Source organism: Episyrphus balteatus, chromosome 4 (assembly GCF_945859705.1).
Source record: "Episyrphus balteatus chromosome 4, idEpiBalt1.1, whole genome shotgun sequence".
Taxonomy (NCBI): domain Eukaryota; kingdom Metazoa; phylum Arthropoda; class Insecta; order Diptera; family Syrphidae; genus Episyrphus; species Episyrphus balteatus.
This window is the reverse complement of record NC_079137.1, coordinates 77,350,685-77,369,972: the sequence shown is the minus strand read 5'-3', so window position 1 is coordinate 77,369,972 and position 19,288 is coordinate 77,350,685. Positions and strand designations below refer to the sequence as shown.

Below are 19,288 nucleotides of genomic sequence, written 5' to 3'. Positions count from 1 at the left end.
TTGAAATCAATGTTAGTACTAACTTTTTTGATGGTAGATAAATAATCACCAAGTTTGTATTTCAGTGGAAAATGCAAAAAGGAAAAAAAATGGTATGATTGGGGTTGCGGAGGTGGAAGTCAGAATAGTAGAAAAAACATTGAGAATCTATAATATGTCTTTTTTCTAAAAGGGTTGCAAAGACTGATTTTCAAAAAATGTCATATTCAAGTCGGTTTATTTTGTGGAAGATTAAGAAAACTTGATTTTTAACTGTTTAAGTGACAAAAAGTATAGGGGGAAGTGGTCACCCTTCGTACACGGTCACCCTTCGTACAGTGAGCTTAAAACAAAAACTAAACGGTATTCAAACACGTGCTTACTAGTGTGCATAGACATAGTAGACGCCGAGCTGCTAGATAAATTTTGAATCCTAAGTGCAACGGATTCGGTCGCCACAAGACTTTTAGTGTTTTTTAGTGCTCTGAGTAATTTTTTTATGTACATTTGATGTCATGCTGTGTTTAAGTTAAGTGTGTTTTTGGCTAAACAGTAATGAAGAATTGTTGTTTAAAGTGTTAAATTTGTGTTTTAATTATAAATATTGCAAAATCTCAGTACATTTTTTCAAAAATCGATTTTTCTGCATTATGTACAGCTTGGGGAGCATTCGTACAGTCAAACATGGGGCACATTCGTACGCATACATATGCCCGGCAGTAAATTTTCTTGAGCAGATAACAATCAAAAAACGGAGTTACAGTTTTATTGAAATAAAATTTAAACCTCTATAATAAATTTTTCGCATTCTATAGTAAATTAAGGTTGGTATTTTTATATATGTAAATAATAATTTGTTTCAGAATCGTCGAATCGCGAAAAATTAAGTTTTTTATTTGTTTTTGTTTTTTTCTGAGTCAAGTTCAATTAATTAATAAATTAATAAGTAATAAAATGTTTTAAAACTCAAATTTGGCATTTGACAAATCAAAAGTTAGTCAAATTAACGTTTTAAATATCCTGAATGTACCCCATGTGCTGTACGAAGGTACCCCACGGGTGGGGAGGATTCGTACAAAAATCTAATCCCAGTAAAATGGCTATAACTATTTAAAATCGAAAGAAGTGGAAAAGATTAAAATCTTGTATTCCTTTGGCTTTTTTGGTCGCAGTGGTTGTAGTAATGAAACAATTAAGTAACCATTAGCTTTTCCCGACGTTTCGACAGGGGTTGCTGTCTTCTTCAGGGGAACTTTATTTTATCAAAATAAAAACAAATAATTTATTAACAACTGTGCAACAAATTTAAACAATATTGTAAACTAACGTTACATAAAAATATAACAAAAATTGTAATCTACATTAAAAAGCAAAGATTAAAAAAATAAAAATGATATTATATCTTTAATATAACTATTTAAGCCTTTGACTTAGAAGTGTCAAATTTTTTTGTAAAGTGTAATAATATACATATTACAAATAAAGTCCATTTTCTCGAAGCTGGAGTGAGTAAATAAATAACTAAAAAAAAATAAATAAAAACTGTACGAAGGGTGACCACTTCCCCCTACTGTCCTTGAGAATTGTAGCCTATATTTTGTTCAACTTGCTAATAAAGAAAAAAAAAATTATTTTTAAAACATCAAAAACAAAAATTTCAAAAATAAATAAAATTCTCAATACACAAAACGTTTATATTCAGGACAAAAAAATGTTTTTAATTCCATTTCCATTATCTTGTCCAATGAAAATTAAAATCTTTCTGAAAGTTAAAATTTTGCCAGACGAAAAGGTGAAATCTATTAGGGAAATGTATGCCAATACAGACTAATAATTTAATTTTTTTTTTTATCTAGAGTCAGCAAATCAAATTTGATGAGTTATCTTTCAATCATCTGGTCCGATGCTTTTGAAAGATGCATTTTTTAGATAAATATGAAAATCTCGCTCCAAGATTGAATTTTCGGAGCAGAATGACACCGAAAGGAATTGCAATCGATTTTGAAGGTACTATTTCAAAAAGCTTGTCTTCTGCTGTTCGATCAAAATATGTCGTATAGATAACAACAAACGTATTTAAAACGGTAGGTTCGCAGCTAGTTTTTATTATGTTCAATAACAAAAAGCTTACCAATAGCCAAAAAAGAAAAATTAAAAATATATTTCTATCAATTATAAATTTTCATGTTTTGGATGGATTGGTTCATGTATGTATGTCAAAATGGGCAAGAGTATTTTAGTTGCCATTGTTTTTGTTAGATATTTGTGTTTGCCGATTTTGCTGTATAATTTGAATATTAGATGAATTCTCATTAATCATCATTGAATCACCATTTCCATTTCCTTTCAAGATATTTTTGTAAAATTCTAATATTACAGGAAATTCAAAAATGAATCATCTGCGTTTGAATATGGATGCCTAAATTTTGTTTGAATTTAAAGTGGCATGTAATGTAATTAAATCTGAAAATTGATCATTTTTTTCAGTAGCATCCTAGTATTTTCACCTATTTTTATTAAATTATAGATAATTCGTTGTTTTTGGACTTGTCTACTTTGCAACGTTTTTCAAATTTAAAGTAGTTTTTAGACATTATTGGGATACCAATTATTTCAGTTCATGTTATTTAAGAGAACAAACTTTTATTCCAATATAATCACATTTTCAAATATTTTAAATTTAGAAGAACACCGTTTACGGTGCAAGGTCCGGAATTTCTGGATCAAAATATATTTTTCGTCAATCTGGTTCTTACCCTAGGTGCACCAATTGCAAATAAAAAAATCTCGACTTTCAGCACTCCATAAAAAGCATCTGCACCCAATTTAAAAAAAAAAACCGTCCACTTATTTAAGCAGCGGAAGGATGTACAGACCCCTACAATCTGCCGAAAATCACTTATTTGGATTTGTTTTTTGGTTTAGATTAAAACCACGAATGTTTTTTATCCAAAACCAATACTTGCCCTATGGAGCAAGTAAAAATAGAAAACAATCAATTATTTTAAAAATAGCCCCTCCTATTATTTCATTTCTTCCATAAGCAAACCAATAGATTCATTTTGTTCTATTCTACACGTCTATATATTTTGTTCTTGAAGAAGAATTATTTTCCACCTATTCTTCAAATCAACCCTTCAACTATTATTAAAAAACCATTATGAAAGCTAACTATACGGGTTCATTATATCTTTTTCTTGAAATAATAACAGCTTTTAAATTGATATCTTATCACAATAAAACTCGATCTCAACCACCCATTGAAACCTTTATTTAAAAAAAACCCGTTTTCAACCTCCTTAACCAGTTTTTATACATTATTTTTTAATATAACAATGTCTAACCATCCTAACCGCTTTCAGTCAATTGAACAATTTTGACCTTATAAATTTCTTTTCCCGAAACTATAATTTATCTAAAAACTTTTTAAACATCTGCACACGCCTTTCAAATTTTTTGATAAATGTATACATTTCCATTTTCAAACTAAAAATACAGAAACAACAAACTATAATTTGTACCTTTTACAAATTTCATCCACCAACTCTCTGCTCGTGCAATCAATTTTGGTATCGTTTCGTTTTTTTTTTTATATTCTTTTGTTTTCCAACAAACCCCTTCACGGTTCATTCACCAAGGGCATGTTTTATAGTTTTTTTTTCTTTTGCTTCCGCGTTCTTCATGGTCCAATATTCTATTTTAGTTTTTTTTTTCAAAACTGCAGGAGGGAAGCAAACTATAAAAAAAACCTGCATAATTCTTACGCTCATTGTAGGCAAAAAACAGGATCAAATTCAGGATTAATTTATTATCTTTTTGCAAAATAAAAGCAAGTTCCGCGCAGTAGCAGTGCAGATCATTTTTTAACATTACCAACAAAACTATGACGGTAGTAGTTTTCGTCTCATTGTTTTGATTAGGAACCCTCTTCAACATATGTTGCATTCTCGAATGATATGACTTGCACCAAACCAAACCAACCCGGCAAACCAACAAAACAAAAAAAAAAGGACGAAAAAATCGATCGGTAAAGTGGCTGACAGGCATCAAGAGTCCTGAATACATAGTTTAATTGGGCGAAATTAAATTTCAAACCTGAGAGAGGGATTGTGCAGCAGGCGCACCCTTTGAAAATTCATGTGTTCAACCCGAAACCTCCCTTATCTCTTTAATTGTGATCTCGAAACTGCGTACGTAACCTGAAGCCAAAATGTTGAGGTTTATCTAAAGAGGTGTAGGCTTTCAAGTAGGATTTTTTTTTTTTCAATTCAAGCACCAATCAACCAAAGCAACCCCTTTTTTTTTTGTTATGCAAAGCAGGATATATGCAATCTGACAGCTTGAGGCAAAAAAATATTTTAATTTCAAGGACTTAGGGAGTATTTTTTCATTTTAATTTTAAATCTCCTTATTGTGATCTCTATTTAACTTGTCTATCAATCTTTTTTAATTTATTTTAAGGTTGAACGTGAATTTAACCGTCTTCTTGAATCAGCCAGTTACTTATCTCATCAGCTGGACTTTAATTATGCTGGCAATAATCCGGTTTCTTTGGGACAAGCTTTAGAATGGATTATCAAATTACAAGAAAAGCATGTCAAGGACAAACAAGTTCAACATTTGACCAATGTGACAAATGCTCAGAAGGCAATTATTGAAAATCAAACTAAAGTTGCTGAATTGTCGGAAAAAATTCAAGAATATAAAGCAACTGTTAAGCAATTGAGTAAGACTCGCCCCGCGAAGACACCAGAAACTGAACAAGCTTGGATTGATCATGAGTTTAAAATTAAAAATACTCAATATGAATGGAGTAAGGCTTTCAAAGAATTGGAAGCATTGAATAAGGAGGAAGAAGTCTTACAAGCGAAGTTGAAAGAGATCGAAATGAATCCACCGAGGTGAGTTGATGGGCGAAAAGTTGGTTTCTGAGATTTTCAAAACATAGGATAATTACTTAGATAACAAAGGCGATTATAGTACAGGTTGAATCATGACTTTCAGCAACAAACTTCTCCATCTAGCCTGGCCTTGGGTTGACCCATTCAGTTAAATATATTTATATATTTATTCGTTATAAGTATTAAGTGCATTTTCAAATTACGAAAAATAGATATGTATAATTAAGGCATTAACATAAAAGTCATAAGACTTCAGCCAAATCTTCGTTTCATTAACCCTTTTTCCCTGTCTGTTCTCCAAAAGATGATGTTAATATTACAATCAACATTAAGAACAATTTAAATCCTTCTGGTGCTCAAAATGGAATGTATAACTCCTTATTTATGATATCATTGGCCAATTAAAAATCGATAGACATTTGAAATTCGTTTTTGAAAAAAAAAGACACGAAAAAGTCCTTGGCAAATAAGTAAGCTAAAAAATTAATGACATAGTTTTATGATTTAAGAATCCACAATTGTACGGAAGCTTTTTTCGTTTTACAATCAGAATCTCCCTCTGTCCTCACATCTTTTAAACTGTTTGATATTAATCGTGCAGAAATCAAAATCAAAATCAATTCCGTGAACTCAATCACGCTGATGGTTTCTCGTTGAATTAACCAGCGTTGGGGTACATGCAGTTAACCCGTTCTTTATTAAATGCAGCGTTTTCGCAAAACGAAATCAAACGAGAAAATTTTTGTCCGCTTTTCATTATCGTTGAAAAATTATTCCATTTGAAATCCTTAATAAATTTCAAAACCCTTCTTTGTCACGGAAAAATTTCTTTCTATGAATTTATTACTCAAGTTGCAGAGTTCTGAACAGTAAAAAGGGTGGTTCGCATTGGTAGTAATGCTCACAAGAAAAGACAGAAACTTGTTGCTAAGTTTTGCAGTCTTCTTAGGTAATAGTTTTTTGGTACGAATCTAAAATTGAATCGTATGAATCCAAATCTTAAATAAGAACCACCTAGAGTCGGTCTATTCATCAAATTTGAAGTTTCATTTTAGTATCATTTTCATTGGAGTTAGTCTTGGTGGTTGTTGTAGGAATTCCAAAAGATTACGAATACGATGCAATTATTAAAAGTTTCAGATACCTACCTAACAATTTGGTCATATCAGCAGTAAGCTCATAAGTTTTGTTCTTGCTTTCGGACTCACTTGCAATTTTAATCGAATCAGGTTTTTCGTTTTAATCATCCTGTAAGGCCGAAGATATCATTGGTAGAGCTTTTTTCCCAACAGGCATTTTGCTTTTGGTTGAAAGTGATCAAAGCATTCAATCTCAACTTTTTAAATTTCATCCCACATATATTTGAGTCTCGCAATTTTCGGGTAACCAGGATACTGAATGAAAATCTGCCTTTAGTCACAACATAATTCGTTTGGTTGACAGTTGCTTAAAATCATCAAAAACTCTTTTGTAAGATCCATTGGTAGAGCTTTTTTCCCAACAGGCATTTTGCTTTTGGTTGAAAGTGATCAAAGCATTCAATCTCAACTTTTTAAATTTCATCCCACATATATTTGAGCCTCGCAATTTTCGGGTAACCAGGATACTGAATGAAAATCTGACTTTAGTCACAACATAATTCGTTTGGTTGACAGTTGCTTAAAATCATCAAAAACTCTTTTGTGTTTTGATATTCTGTATATATTCGAAGAACTTGATCCTTATGCCCTGGAATGATTCCAACGTGTTCTCAGAAAGGTCATAATATACTTCCTTTGTCACCCGAATTTTATAACTTTGATTTGGGTTGTGAATATTTATGACCTCTCTGTTTTTCACCTTCTCAAATCGTTTCTTCTTGAATCAGAACTAATTCTTCGCCTGCTTGTTTAAAGTGTAGACCATTTCAGTTACATAATTTTTCCAAGCCCTTAATAAAATGAAGTTTTGCTTTCCCCAGGCGGTATGTAGATTAACCTGAATGAAATTTTCCACGTTGTTAGATAGTTCTATCAATATAACCTTATTGGTAGGGATTCCCTTGATTATCATTTTTCTAAGTAGAAGTCACAGAAAAGTAAGTTATATCAAAACTACTACTCATAAAGAGGATTTATCGAGGCAATATCCCCAATTTAAGTGTAAGCCTCAGAAATCTTAATTCGCCTAATGTCTTTTACGAATTATCTGAATACATTTTAATATATTCTTTTTCTCTTCCAGTGACGTATATCTCTCATCAAAGGACCGTCAAATTCTTGATTGGCATTTTGCAAATCTTGAATTTGCCAATGCAACACCATTAAGCAATTTATCCCTCAAACATTGGGATCAGGATGATGATTTTGAATTTATTGGCAATCATACAACAGGTAGGTAAGTGTCATCCAGAATATAAATAAAATAAGTTACAAAAAAAAACCAGAAGTTGACACTTCTTGAATTAAGTGCATCTCGCGTGTGCCCCTTTGAATATTGATATTGATACAATTAAGACTTTTACTCACAAATACCCCGCAGCGGGAATAAATTAATTAAGTTCTTCACTATCCATTCCACTAAAAAGACTGATGATCATGGTTTGTCTTTTTTTTTCTTCCACTGTACTCATTTTTTTTGTTAATGTAGTGTGGTGAGTGTCGTGTGAGTCTGCTAAGCATAAATTAATATAATACCCATTGGAGTTTTATGGCTAATGTTTTAATTAATTCATTTTTTGAAGCCATGGTTGAAAAAATAAGACAAAAGCAGGCTTTTATATCTTTTTTTTCACCCTTCATGGTGATGAAGATGCATTTCAGCAATCAGTTGGATGAAAAATAGACTTGGACTTCAAGTCCACCGATCAATGCCCCCAACTGTGTTGTGTTGGTTTCCTTTTTTTTTTTTCTTATTCGTTTGTCTTTGACATCCGCATTATTTTTGAGGTTTTCATTATTAATTGTTTCTATATTTTTTGTTATTTATTTGAAATTAACTAACTTAAACTATTTCTTAAGGCAAGTTAGGGTTTTCTTAAAAATACTTAGAATATGAATACGTTCCACAAGCTTCCACAGCGCATGATTTACTTTTATAAGGTATTTTGAGTGAGTCCATGCGACTCCATGCCTCAAAACCTCAAAGTATATTTTGCGTTTCCTCAGATTGAGACCAAAAAAATCTATCATTCAACGAAAAAAAAAAAAAAAAAAGAAATAAACCAAAAAAGTCAAAACGATAAAAGTTTTTCGTTGTTTTTTCTTTCATTCCAATTTATTTTCTCCAAAAGAGCTGAGGTGACTACGACTTTTTTTTAAAACTAATTAGTAGGTGCAAGAGAATTAATTCAGATTTTTGTGGCGCTGATAAGATTGGTAATGGAACATAAATGAAAACTTGTGCGTCCTTAATGGGCACATAAATTATAAACATAATGGCATATTACTGAAGAAGATGATATGCGGAAAATTGAACATTTTTTTCCTTTTCATATTCACACGGAGCTTAAAAATCGAAAAAAAAGAACAAAAAAAAAAGTAGAACGAGAAATGATGATTTTTATGAATATCATTTGGAGATATCGGAACAGCTTTTTAATTGAGAGAAAGATGAATAAGTTCATCACGTGTGGGTTAGTTTTTTTTTTGTTGAGTCGAAAGAACAAATATCGATTTCTTATTTTTTTTAATCAAAATTAATATGATTTTAAAATGCAAACAGGGTTTTTTGGGTTTTGAGGGGCTAGCGGGGTCTGTCGAAGAGATTTTGATGTGCAGTTAAGTGGGTAAAAATGGTTGACATAAATTGGATATATATGAATGTGGGCTTTTAATAAGTTCGTAGATTGGTGTTAACTGTTGTCAGAAATCGTGTCACATCGAGCAGTTGATTTGCATAGAAAATTAAGAGATTATTAAGAATAAGAATATAGATGATGACATTTATGTTGAAGATATTTCCTGCTTTTAAGCACACGTGCTGAGTGATTTTTTATTTTTTAACAATTTATGAAGGTAGGAATTACAAACCAATTTGCAGCAATCAATTCATATTTTAGTTTTTTTTTTCTTTGTCAGAATTGAATATTTAGCAGATAATTTTCTTGGTTTTTCAAAAATATGGAATGTAATTACTTTTGATTCAGAGTTACAGAAAAACTGTAAAATGATTTTACTGAAATTTGAGAGTTGAAAGATGAAAATTGAAAGTCGAAAGTTAAAAGTTGAGGTTTACCGCGTACATAACAATCACACAACCTATGTACCACATTTCAAAAAATTCAAAGAGACTTATTCTACAAAAAGTTTCAAGAAACTTTGCTCAAGTTTAGTTTTTTTTTCGATTATCAAACTGGACGGGAGTAAAACTACACCCGTACGTAATTTTTTTCTCTACAATATTCAATGAAGATTTAAATGTTTTGTCAAAAATATAAAAACGAAAAATAGATGTTCCCAAATGTTTAAAAGTTCTTGTTTCTTTATTAAATATATCCTTATTTTGGTTCACTTTATTTGAAAATGTTAAGCACACATTTGGGTCGAACATTCCTGCTCTTCAGTAAAATTGCCCCCTAAATTAAATGCTTTCAAAAAAGAACTGACAAAATGTAGACTCACCAATAACTTAAACCTGTTGCTTAAACATTTCTGACAAATGGGAATTTATGTTGAAGAAAAACAACTATACTCGTTGTGAACTAATTCCCAGAAGGGGCATCTTTTTCTGAATCCACAAATTCCCCTTAGACTTTATGGCAAGTAATATTTAAGATTCATCTTTTTTTTTTCTTTGCTCTCAACAAAATAGTCCCATGAAAGTACCTACTACTCATACTCTACCATCAGTCTCGCGCTAATGAAAAGTGCATAAGCAAAGTTGATGAGACCATTTAATCCTGACAGGTCTTCAAGGATTCAAATTAAAGCAATAAGGATTTTTTTTTTGTGTGTGTGTGGGAGACTAAGGAGAAAATTCTAATTTTGTTAGGAAATTTGTATTATGTTGTTATTTTTTTTTGTTTTTTCTTCTGTTGGAAGTTTGAATTATTAAAGAACAAAAACTTTTTAAGGACAAACACCCATAACACAATATTATGCTCATCTGACAGAATCTCAAGAAAGAAAAAAATTCATTGTTTTTGTAAATGAGATTGTGGGATGTAGAGACACAAAAACAGAATTCAAGAACAGCGATGGATTAAAAATACAAAAATTCTCTTGATAACTTTTTGTCAAGTTTGATGATTGTTGATTTTTTTTTGTTTTTATTGGATTTTTTTTTTTGGAATAGGTAGCTATTTAAGTTTTATGAAGTGAAGACGTTTTCTTGCATTCCGGAAGATATCTTACTTGTGGTTTCTACTTTTATAAAAATAGAAAAAAAAAATATATATGGGAGACGATAAAATCTTATAAGTTGAAATATAAAAAAGCACCTGGTATAAAATCGTATTCAAAATTTTTGTGTATCAATAAATGTCAACATGAGTGTTTGAGATATGCCAACATACTGATGATGGAATTTTTAAAAATTATGATACAACAATATAACCTATTGAGATGCATGTTTTTTGTTAAATAAAAACATAAATGTCATAAATGCATTCTCTATTTGTGTTTTGAAATCAATTATGTCCCCGGGGGAATTAATTTCTCTGCAAATATATATTTCAAATTAAAAGATTTGTTATTTTACTTTATTTATGTTTATTTTGATAATTCGAGTTCACATTTGTGTGCAATAAATTTGATTAGATATTAATTTTGTAATTTGCCTGTCGACTTTTGTGTCTTGAGTGATTTTAAATTTGTTTGTTTTATAAAAAAAATTAAATTTGTTTTTGCACCTTGGGACTAATTAAATTAGGATTCCTCCTACACAACGTTTGTGAAGAATTTAAAAATATATTGTCAAATAAATTGAGTTGTCATTTAAGTTTATTTTTTTTTTAACAAAATAAAAATTATTCAAAAACAAATTTTAATAAAATTCTGTTTTTATACATAAACTAAAACTACTATGATGTTGATGATAGAATTTATTATACAAATCCTTATAATGGATTTATTAATTCTTTGTATTATTTTGGTAAAATTAATATAAATATTTTTTTTTGTTTCTGTGCATTCCGTAATTTAAATTTTTTGTTGAGTAAATTATGTTGATGACCAAAGATGATAGAATAAACTGAAAATAATGTTTTAAAAATTTTAGATCATCAATATCGAAAGTATTTTAAAGATTTTACTGAACAAGAACAAAGTTTCTTTCTTGGGAAGTTTTGAAGTACCTACACGTGTTTTATAAATGTTTGGAATGTGCTACTAAAGGTGCCTTGTTTTGTTTTGATTGCACGAGTTCTTATGTCTTAAATGTTAAAATTGGTGTTAAACAAAAAATAAATTGATAATGTACCTAAATAAAAAAAAAAAAACACAATTGTGTTACAAACCTGCTCTTAGAATTCAATTTGTTAAAAATTTGGAGACTTTTTATATTCAAATTTGGCAAATTGAATATGAACAAAAATTAAAACAAAAAATTCGTTTTTTAATGGAAGAAAATAATACCTCAAGCAATCTTATTTTTCCAAACAAAATTTCATTTTTTGTCTCAAAAATCTAAAAATTTAAGTAGTTGAAACTACAATATAATTTTTTTTATATAAACAAATTCGTTTGAATTTCGTTTGGAAGAAATTCAAAATTAAAAAAAAAAAACGTCCAATGGAACAGGAACAATTAATATTGATTTTGGAAAAAAAAATATTTTTTTAACCCGATTTTCAGAACATTATACTATTTTAAAATTGGTTTATGCCAGGTTCCATTAGTTTTGGTCCTAAAAAGTTAACTATGCTCTTATGGAAAAAGTTACTTTGACTATTAAATATTTTTATATAAAAATTCATTAAAGAATATTTTTAAAATTAATTTCATTAAAATTTCAATTAAAAAATAGTATCATTTTTTTTTTTTTTTGTTTATAAATGTTTTGAACTCAAAAACATTTATACAATTTAATTTCTCGTATAACAATGAATATTTAAAAAACAAAATAAAAATTCTTGGAATTGTGTAAAAAAAATTACTTTTTTTACAAAGTTTCAAATATATATGTATTCATTTTCCAAAACTTGGGCTTTTAATAAGAAAAAATTGTTTTTTGTTTTTTATCCAAAAATTATTAAAAAACATTTAAAAATGACTAAGTTTTACAAATTCTAATTCCGATCAATCTCGATTTCAGATGATTGCTGCAATTTTCTTTAAATAAGTCGGACTCTGTAAAATTACTTACAAAAACGAAAACTATTTTCAAAAATCAGTTTTTAAAGTTTCGAATTTCAGATTTGGTCTCATTAGAAAATAATTTTTTTGAATATTAGCCGAACACGAATGGTTCATAAAATCTACATCTTAACAATTTTGCTGTAAATTTAAACATCCAGAATTTCAATAAAAAAAAGTTGATATATTTAAAAATAATTTCAACCAGCGAAATTTAATAAAATCCTTACAAAAAATTCTCAGAAATAATTTCTGAATAATTTCATGAGGCTTGAATGCTTTCATTTTAATCCAATAATCAAGAGTTTACTCATTTTTAAATAAATTGTACAAATGTTGTGTTAGAAAATTAAATTTCCCATTAATGGTTCGAGTATAAAGCCAGCTTTTTCAACAGTATTCCCCAGAAAAAGTTTATTTGATTTGCCAGACATATTTCTAAGAATCCTCTTCTTTTTTTTATATAAATAAAACCAGCAATGAAGAAAAATGTTACTCTCTACTCTTGTGGAATTCTATATTAAATTTTCCAAATGTAAAAGAAAAAAATATATAATGTTCCACAAAATTAAGATAATTGATTTAAGATGTAGAAGAAAATTTAACATCACATTACACACACCGTCTTTTCTCTTCCATACACACCAAAATGACAGCAAGAAAAAAAAAAAAAAAACAAATAAAATAAAATTAAATTAAATATTTAAAAGAGAAGAAAATTTGTATTCAAAAAATTTTTATCGAAAAATTATGCATTCATTGAAAAATTGTGTGTGATTTTGTGATGATGATGATTTTATAATTTTTTTTTTTATTTATTTTTCTTATAACAAATCTTGATGTTTTCCACAAGATTTTGTTTTTTTTTTTTGCAGATTTGCATTTAAATTGTCATCGGAACACGTTTCATTTGTCCAAAATGACGACAAATGGCGATGATTTTGATTTCGATTGAATGTGCATGTGAATGTGTGTGTGTTTAGGGGTCTTAAGGGGATATGGTTTGATTTGGAATGAACATATTTAGCGCCATTTAAGATATTTATTTTCATATCTCTCTGATGTGTATGAATGTGTAGATACATTTGCATCTTTTGGCATGGAATTCGTAAGTCGTCTTTCGGTCGTATGGAGATATTACAAAAAAAAAAAAGATAAAATAAAAAATTAAAATGTGGGAGGTCGAATAAGAGAAGAAAATATTGTTGTTGAAATTCATTGACACGACTCGTCGTCGTCGTCGTCAAGAACAAGATTTCGATGCACAGACAAGAGAGGATCATTACTGAAAATTTATGGCAACTCATTGCGGCGGACGACCAACCGACGACTACAACGCATTGGGCCCGTTGCGATGTCAAAATAAAGTGTCGACTTATTGAACGTTTAAGCTTTAAATTGGAAATTTCTTCGTCTTGTTTTATTTTTTTCTTTATTTTATATTTTTTCATCCAAACGAACAAGACAAGATAATTTAAATTAAGTGGTTGTTGATTTTTATCGTTTAGATATTTAAATAAAATTCATGACTATTGAAAAAATATTAAAATTCGTTTGATTGGTTTTTGTTTTTTGTTTTTGTTCTCGGTTTTGGTTCATATTCAAATTTGATTTCGACAAAAAGAATGAATTGAAGTGATGCATTCGACACCTTTTGGATATTTTTTTTTTTTCAACACAAATTTTTTGGAGAATATATTCTATATATCAATGGGCTTTTGTTTGTTTATTGTGTGGTTTAAGATATATTTCGTAGAAGGTGTTTAGATGCTGGGAACCTTTTTTAAAAAATATTTCTAAGAGTATTGGGTTTCTTGGAATTTTAGTTTTTGTGTTCAAAATAATAGAAACTAAATAAATACCAAAAGAATTGTAGTATAAAGTTAAAGACGACGATAGAGTTAATTTATATCACAAAATAAATAAATTGGCGTTCCACAGGAGAGCCATTTGGGACCTCTTCTGGTTATTTAATCTATTAATTATTTTGCATTATATTGACGTAAAAGGGAAATTCTTTTACTATGTGCGCAATAGGGTAAAATTTCTGATTCAGACTTTATCCAAAACTATGAATTTCTGTAAAATATTCGGACAAAATATAGTTCAATCTTGTTCATGGTGATTAATTGGAGAGTAGATCGTATGCAATTCGTTATTATGTACATATATTGTTGTCAATGCCGTAAAAGGCAAACATACATAATGTATACATTCGCAAAGGTTATAATACATAATTAGCTTTTATATAAATTTTTTCTTTAAATAGTACAACACTATCATAAAATTAAATAAACAAAAAATTCCAAAAATAAAAATTTCAATAAATATTTTTTATGATCGTTTTTTTTTTTTTTTTTTTTTGTGAAAATTTAAAACATCATGTCACTCGTCACTGGGTGATTGTTTAAATAAATCTCAATTTTATTACCTTCCGCCTATGTAACATATTTCGGTTCCGCATAATAGATTTCCCATAAAATCCAATAAAAAAGAGATCTTAAAAGCTTTTTTTTTTTGTTTTATTATTTTAACAATGTTTTCCTCTCCTATTAAGGAAATTTGTGTTTTTTGTTGTGTGTCTGTTTGGGCGGTAAAATAATAAAAATTCCAAAAAATTGTATTTTTACAGTTTGTGATCATAAAAATAAACTACATTGATGACATTAAAAATTGTCAGACAAAAAGTCACTAGAACAAAAAAAAAAGGTGATGTGTTAAGCTTGATCGGGAAAAATCATCATGGTTCCAGTCTAATGCAAAGAAAATCGTTTTATTACTCGCTTTTGTCTCTATAGTTTGATATATAAGTGATTTTCTGGTGATAAATAAGTAATAAAAATTTATCAAATAAAATATAAAAAAGTCCATATGGGTGGTGTTGCGGCAAAGCGTTTCGTTTTATTGTTTTTAATAATGATCTGTTCGTTTTTTGGGAGAGGAAGAAGTCTTTTGTTGATTGAATTAGTTAAAACAGTTTAGTTGTATAAGCTGGTGTTTATAGTTAGTTTAAAAGATTATAGACTGTTTATAGGAGTTTTTTTTTTCGTTTTGTTTTAAGGGAACATTAAAATCACATTAAGTTCTAAGCCAAAAAGTAGTAAGTGTTAGAAAAGTCATTCAAAATCGTGTAACTTTTTAAGGTCTTGGGACTTTATTAGTACACAAGTTTTTTTGTACTTAAATTAAAATACTCAAAGACGCCTTAAAATATGCAATCAGATAAGGAATATAAAAATTGAGTGTTTAAAAATTGCCCATTTCCATAAAATCGATAACGTAAAAATGCTTTTTGGTGTTCTTTATCCAGAACGAATCGTATTTATCGATAAAAAACATTTTGATAAAATGAGGGGTCATAACCCAACTAACACTTCAGCTTCGGTAAAGGCATTACAGAAGTTACATTTCAGCTTCTTTTTAACTTTAGTAAGGTTGTTGGATATGGAAAAAGGAGAAGCTTATACAAGTTGGACCCTATATAAGAATGTACTTATAAGGTCTATGCGAAACTTAAACGAAACTTTACCGAAGCTCAACCGAAGCTCTGAGATTTGATAGGTAGAAGCTATACATCTAGCTTGTACATCTTACCTGTACTATTTATAAGAATTATTTCTCACTGTACAGCGATTCATGAATTAAATAAATTACAAATTACATCTCTTCCATACAAGTCTTATCGAAATTATAAAAAACAACAACAAAAGCAAAAAAGAATTTTCTTTTTTAATTGGATTTGATTTTATCTAAAGCAAGTTGTATACAAGCTATATAAAAAGTAATACCTGCGAGATTGCAATTTACAGAAGCTGTTGTGTTAGTTGGAAAGACTTTAAGCCTTGTGAACAATAAATGTCTATATAAAGGCTTTGGGAATATCCAGAATCTGCGTATTTTTGTAGATATTAAAATATCTTTTTGCTATGTTTTGACAGTTTTCCACCGAAATATGCAGCTGCTTGTTTCATCATCCATCATCAAAATAGTGATGAATTAGGTTTTCAAATTGTTATTCCAAGCACGAAGGTTGCAAATTCCATTCACAATCTAAACAAAACAAAAAAAGAATGCAGGTCCTACATGGTTTCCTTGTGGTATGCCTATACACAAGATATAAAAAAAGGGTAATCGTTGCAATATGCAAATATCCCTCATTTATTGTTTGTTGAGTGTTCGTTAAGAATCACAATGCATTTCGATTCTCTCAAACAATCAACCCCTTTTTTGTGATTCTCGCTTCTCAACAACACCTAACAAACACATCTGCTTTCGAAATGAAAACAAAAATTTCATTTTAATCGAAAGCGATTAATAAAATTCAATTAAGATCTCTTGATGGTGACTGCGATGACGATGAGACGCACGGCGCTATACAAAAAACTGAAGATAACTTAATAAAAGTCTAAAGATTCCTTTGTGAATATTAATAAAAAGGATTACATTTCCGTTCCACTTTAAAGAAACACAAACCTTTTCCACACACAATTAACTTCAAGATATCGAAATACACATAATTTAATTTTTGTTGAATATGCTTGCGTTGCGCATGCGCATGCTCTCCAACACTAGTTTTAATCCTTTCACATAATTTAACTTGAGAAATAATAAAGATTTGAATTCTGCTGATAAGTGCCTTTCATTAGAGCGGAATTATGAACATAAAAGCCTTAATTTTCAAATTAAGTGAAAATTAGAATTTATTTTGTTTTTTTCTTTCTTTTTTTGGTTTTTTTTTTATTAAATTGGGACATTTTTCACGGTAGACCCAAAAAAGCCACATAGAACGGAAGGTGATTTAACAAAAATTCTGTATGCGTGACCCCCTTAAAAAAAAAGTTTTAAAACAGATTTGTATCTAAATTTCAATTTTTCATTTTTATTAGTTTAGGTAACTTTTTATTCAAGTCCATTGTTAGATTGTATAGAACAGTGGACGTGTTTTAGATCATAAAAAACTGGAAGTGTTGTTCATATTATTCTGTGCACATACACGCGTCGTCAATGAGGCAATATTTTTTAGTTGTTTTTTTTTTGTTTCTTTTAAAGTGTTTACCCCTCCCGAAAATAAATATAAAACTGGAGTGAAATAAAGAGATTAGAATCTGAAAAAAAAAATTGTTATTCTAGCGGAAACACCATTAGATATAGTTTGAATGGTAGAGTTTAGAATGTTTAATTTTAATAGCGGTCATAATGAGGAATATGGCATAGGAGTCATGTTGGATTGAAATTTTTTGAGAAAATAGACATTTTTCCTATTTTCATATGTTAAAAAAATTTTCAACTTATTTTACCTGAAAAATTAATTGAATGGGTCGAATATTTTTTTTGGTTTTATACTCGGAAAAATCGATTAAAAATACTCACCAAATATGAGCTCTTAAAATTAATAAGAAGATCATCCACAGTTTTCCATTTTTGCATCAATCTCATATTAATAAAAAAAAATAATCAATCGACTTTTCAGCAAATTTCTTTACATATTCTTGTAGGAACTTTGAACGCTCTACAAAAAACCATATAGGTACACTTTTTCGTCTCATATAATTTTTTTAATTAATTTTACCATTTGAAAGATGTTCGAGGTCGAAGTTAAAAAATGTATTAAAACATTTTTTACTTATTCAAAATTTCCTAATTCACAAGCTATTTTCTTTAAACTTGTTTTGGGCGATTTCCTAGAGGAGAAGTCGAAATTTTTTCTAAGATCCAATTTTCAAATAAAAAAAGTATTTGTGAACCGTTATTAACGGTAACTGCCATTAAATGTTTTTTTTTTTGTTTTTGAATATCTCGTACACGATTAAACCAATTATAACGAAAAATTTTGTACAAAGGGGAAAATTAAAAAAAAAACAACACATTTTTGGATTTAAAAAAAAAATATATATTTTTCATTTCATTTTTATTTATTTCAATTTTTTTTTGAAAACGGGTTAGTGAAATATTTAGAAATTTTGGTTTTAAATGTTAATTAATTATTTCTTCAAAATGGCATACCAATTTTTTTTTTTTTTGAAATTTTGTAAAATTTTTATAAATTTTTTTTTTATAACGATTTTCAAAATTTTTTGTATAAGAAATCAGTTGGCATGCCTACTTTGTTTTTAATTTTTTTAATTTTTTTAAATTTCAAATTAAAAATATTTAGGTAATTATAAAAACAGATTTTATGTATTTGTTTACATTATCAGAAATGCTTTAATACATAAATCCAATTATATTTTTCCCTAATTTAATAAAAAGTCTTAAGGGGGGAAAACCCTCTGAACGACAGCTTTTTGAATAATTTTTTATGAAAAACTGAAAGCACTTATTAAACTTTTTAAAAGAACAAGATATTACTGTCATTATTAAGTACACTGGTTAACAAGGGTTCTGTTGCCGGAACAAAAATATACTTTTCTGAAGGTTTTTGGTGTGCTGAACTCGAATCCGAAGTCAAAAAAATCCTAGCAGCTCCCGTTTTTGAGATATTACCGTTAGAAAATGCAAAAAAACGTTTTTTTTGAGTTTTTCGGACCTTATTCTATTGTATAAGGAAAATTGTTTGAGCATATTTAGTAACGGTTTCTATAAGAACTATTTCCCATCTTTCGATACCTGTTTAAATCTTTTCAATATCTTATGTATTGCCCGAGATATCTTAAACTGAAGTCAGTGGGTTTGGCTTCATCTTATATATAAAAATGAGTTCGTTAAGTGTGTGTGGCCGATAAACTCGCGTTTGGCTGGTCCGATTTTGGTAAATTTTTTTTTGTTTGAAAAGTATTAATATGTAGATGGTTTGTATAAAAAAAAAATAATACCTTTTCTCCCATCTTCACATATATGTCAATTTGTACGAGTAAAGAAACACTCTCACTTAAAAAAAAAAAAAAAAAACTTAATTTGTAAACAAATTTATTAGACAGGCTTTCAAAATAATTATTATCGTTTAAGGCCTGATTTTGACAACATTTGCGTACATGTTAATGGTTCACAAATATGAATTTAATCAGATTTTGTTGTGTCATGCTGTGTATATGTATTTAGGTATGTATGCAAAAAAAGAAACAACGATTAAATTCTATTTGTTTTGATCAAAAGAAGCTCAATTCTGAGGAGTACCTACATTCAACTTCGTGATGC

At 28.8% G+C, this 19,288-nt stretch overlaps 1 protein-coding gene and 1 long non-coding RNA gene across 2 annotated transcripts in view; both read left to right on the top strand.

The window, feature by feature from the left end:
• Positions 1-19,288, top strand: part of LOC129918656 (possible lysine-specific histone demethylase 1) — a 532,105-nt gene that overhangs the window by 8,742 nt on the left and 504,075 nt on the right. The window contains exons 3-4 of the mRNA XM_055999284.1: positions 4,441-4,880; positions 7,104-7,252. Of these exons, the coding sequence (XP_055855259.1) occupies positions 4,441-4,880; positions 7,104-7,252 (589 nt within the window). The remainder of the gene's footprint in view (positions 1-4,440; positions 4,881-7,103; positions 7,253-19,288) is intronic.
• Positions 1,710-2,158, top strand: LOC129918658 (uncharacterized). The gene is made up of 2 exons (XR_008772981.1): positions 1,710-1,771; positions 1,836-2,158. It is a non-coding gene; the product is annotated as an uncharacterized LOC129918658 (long non-coding RNA).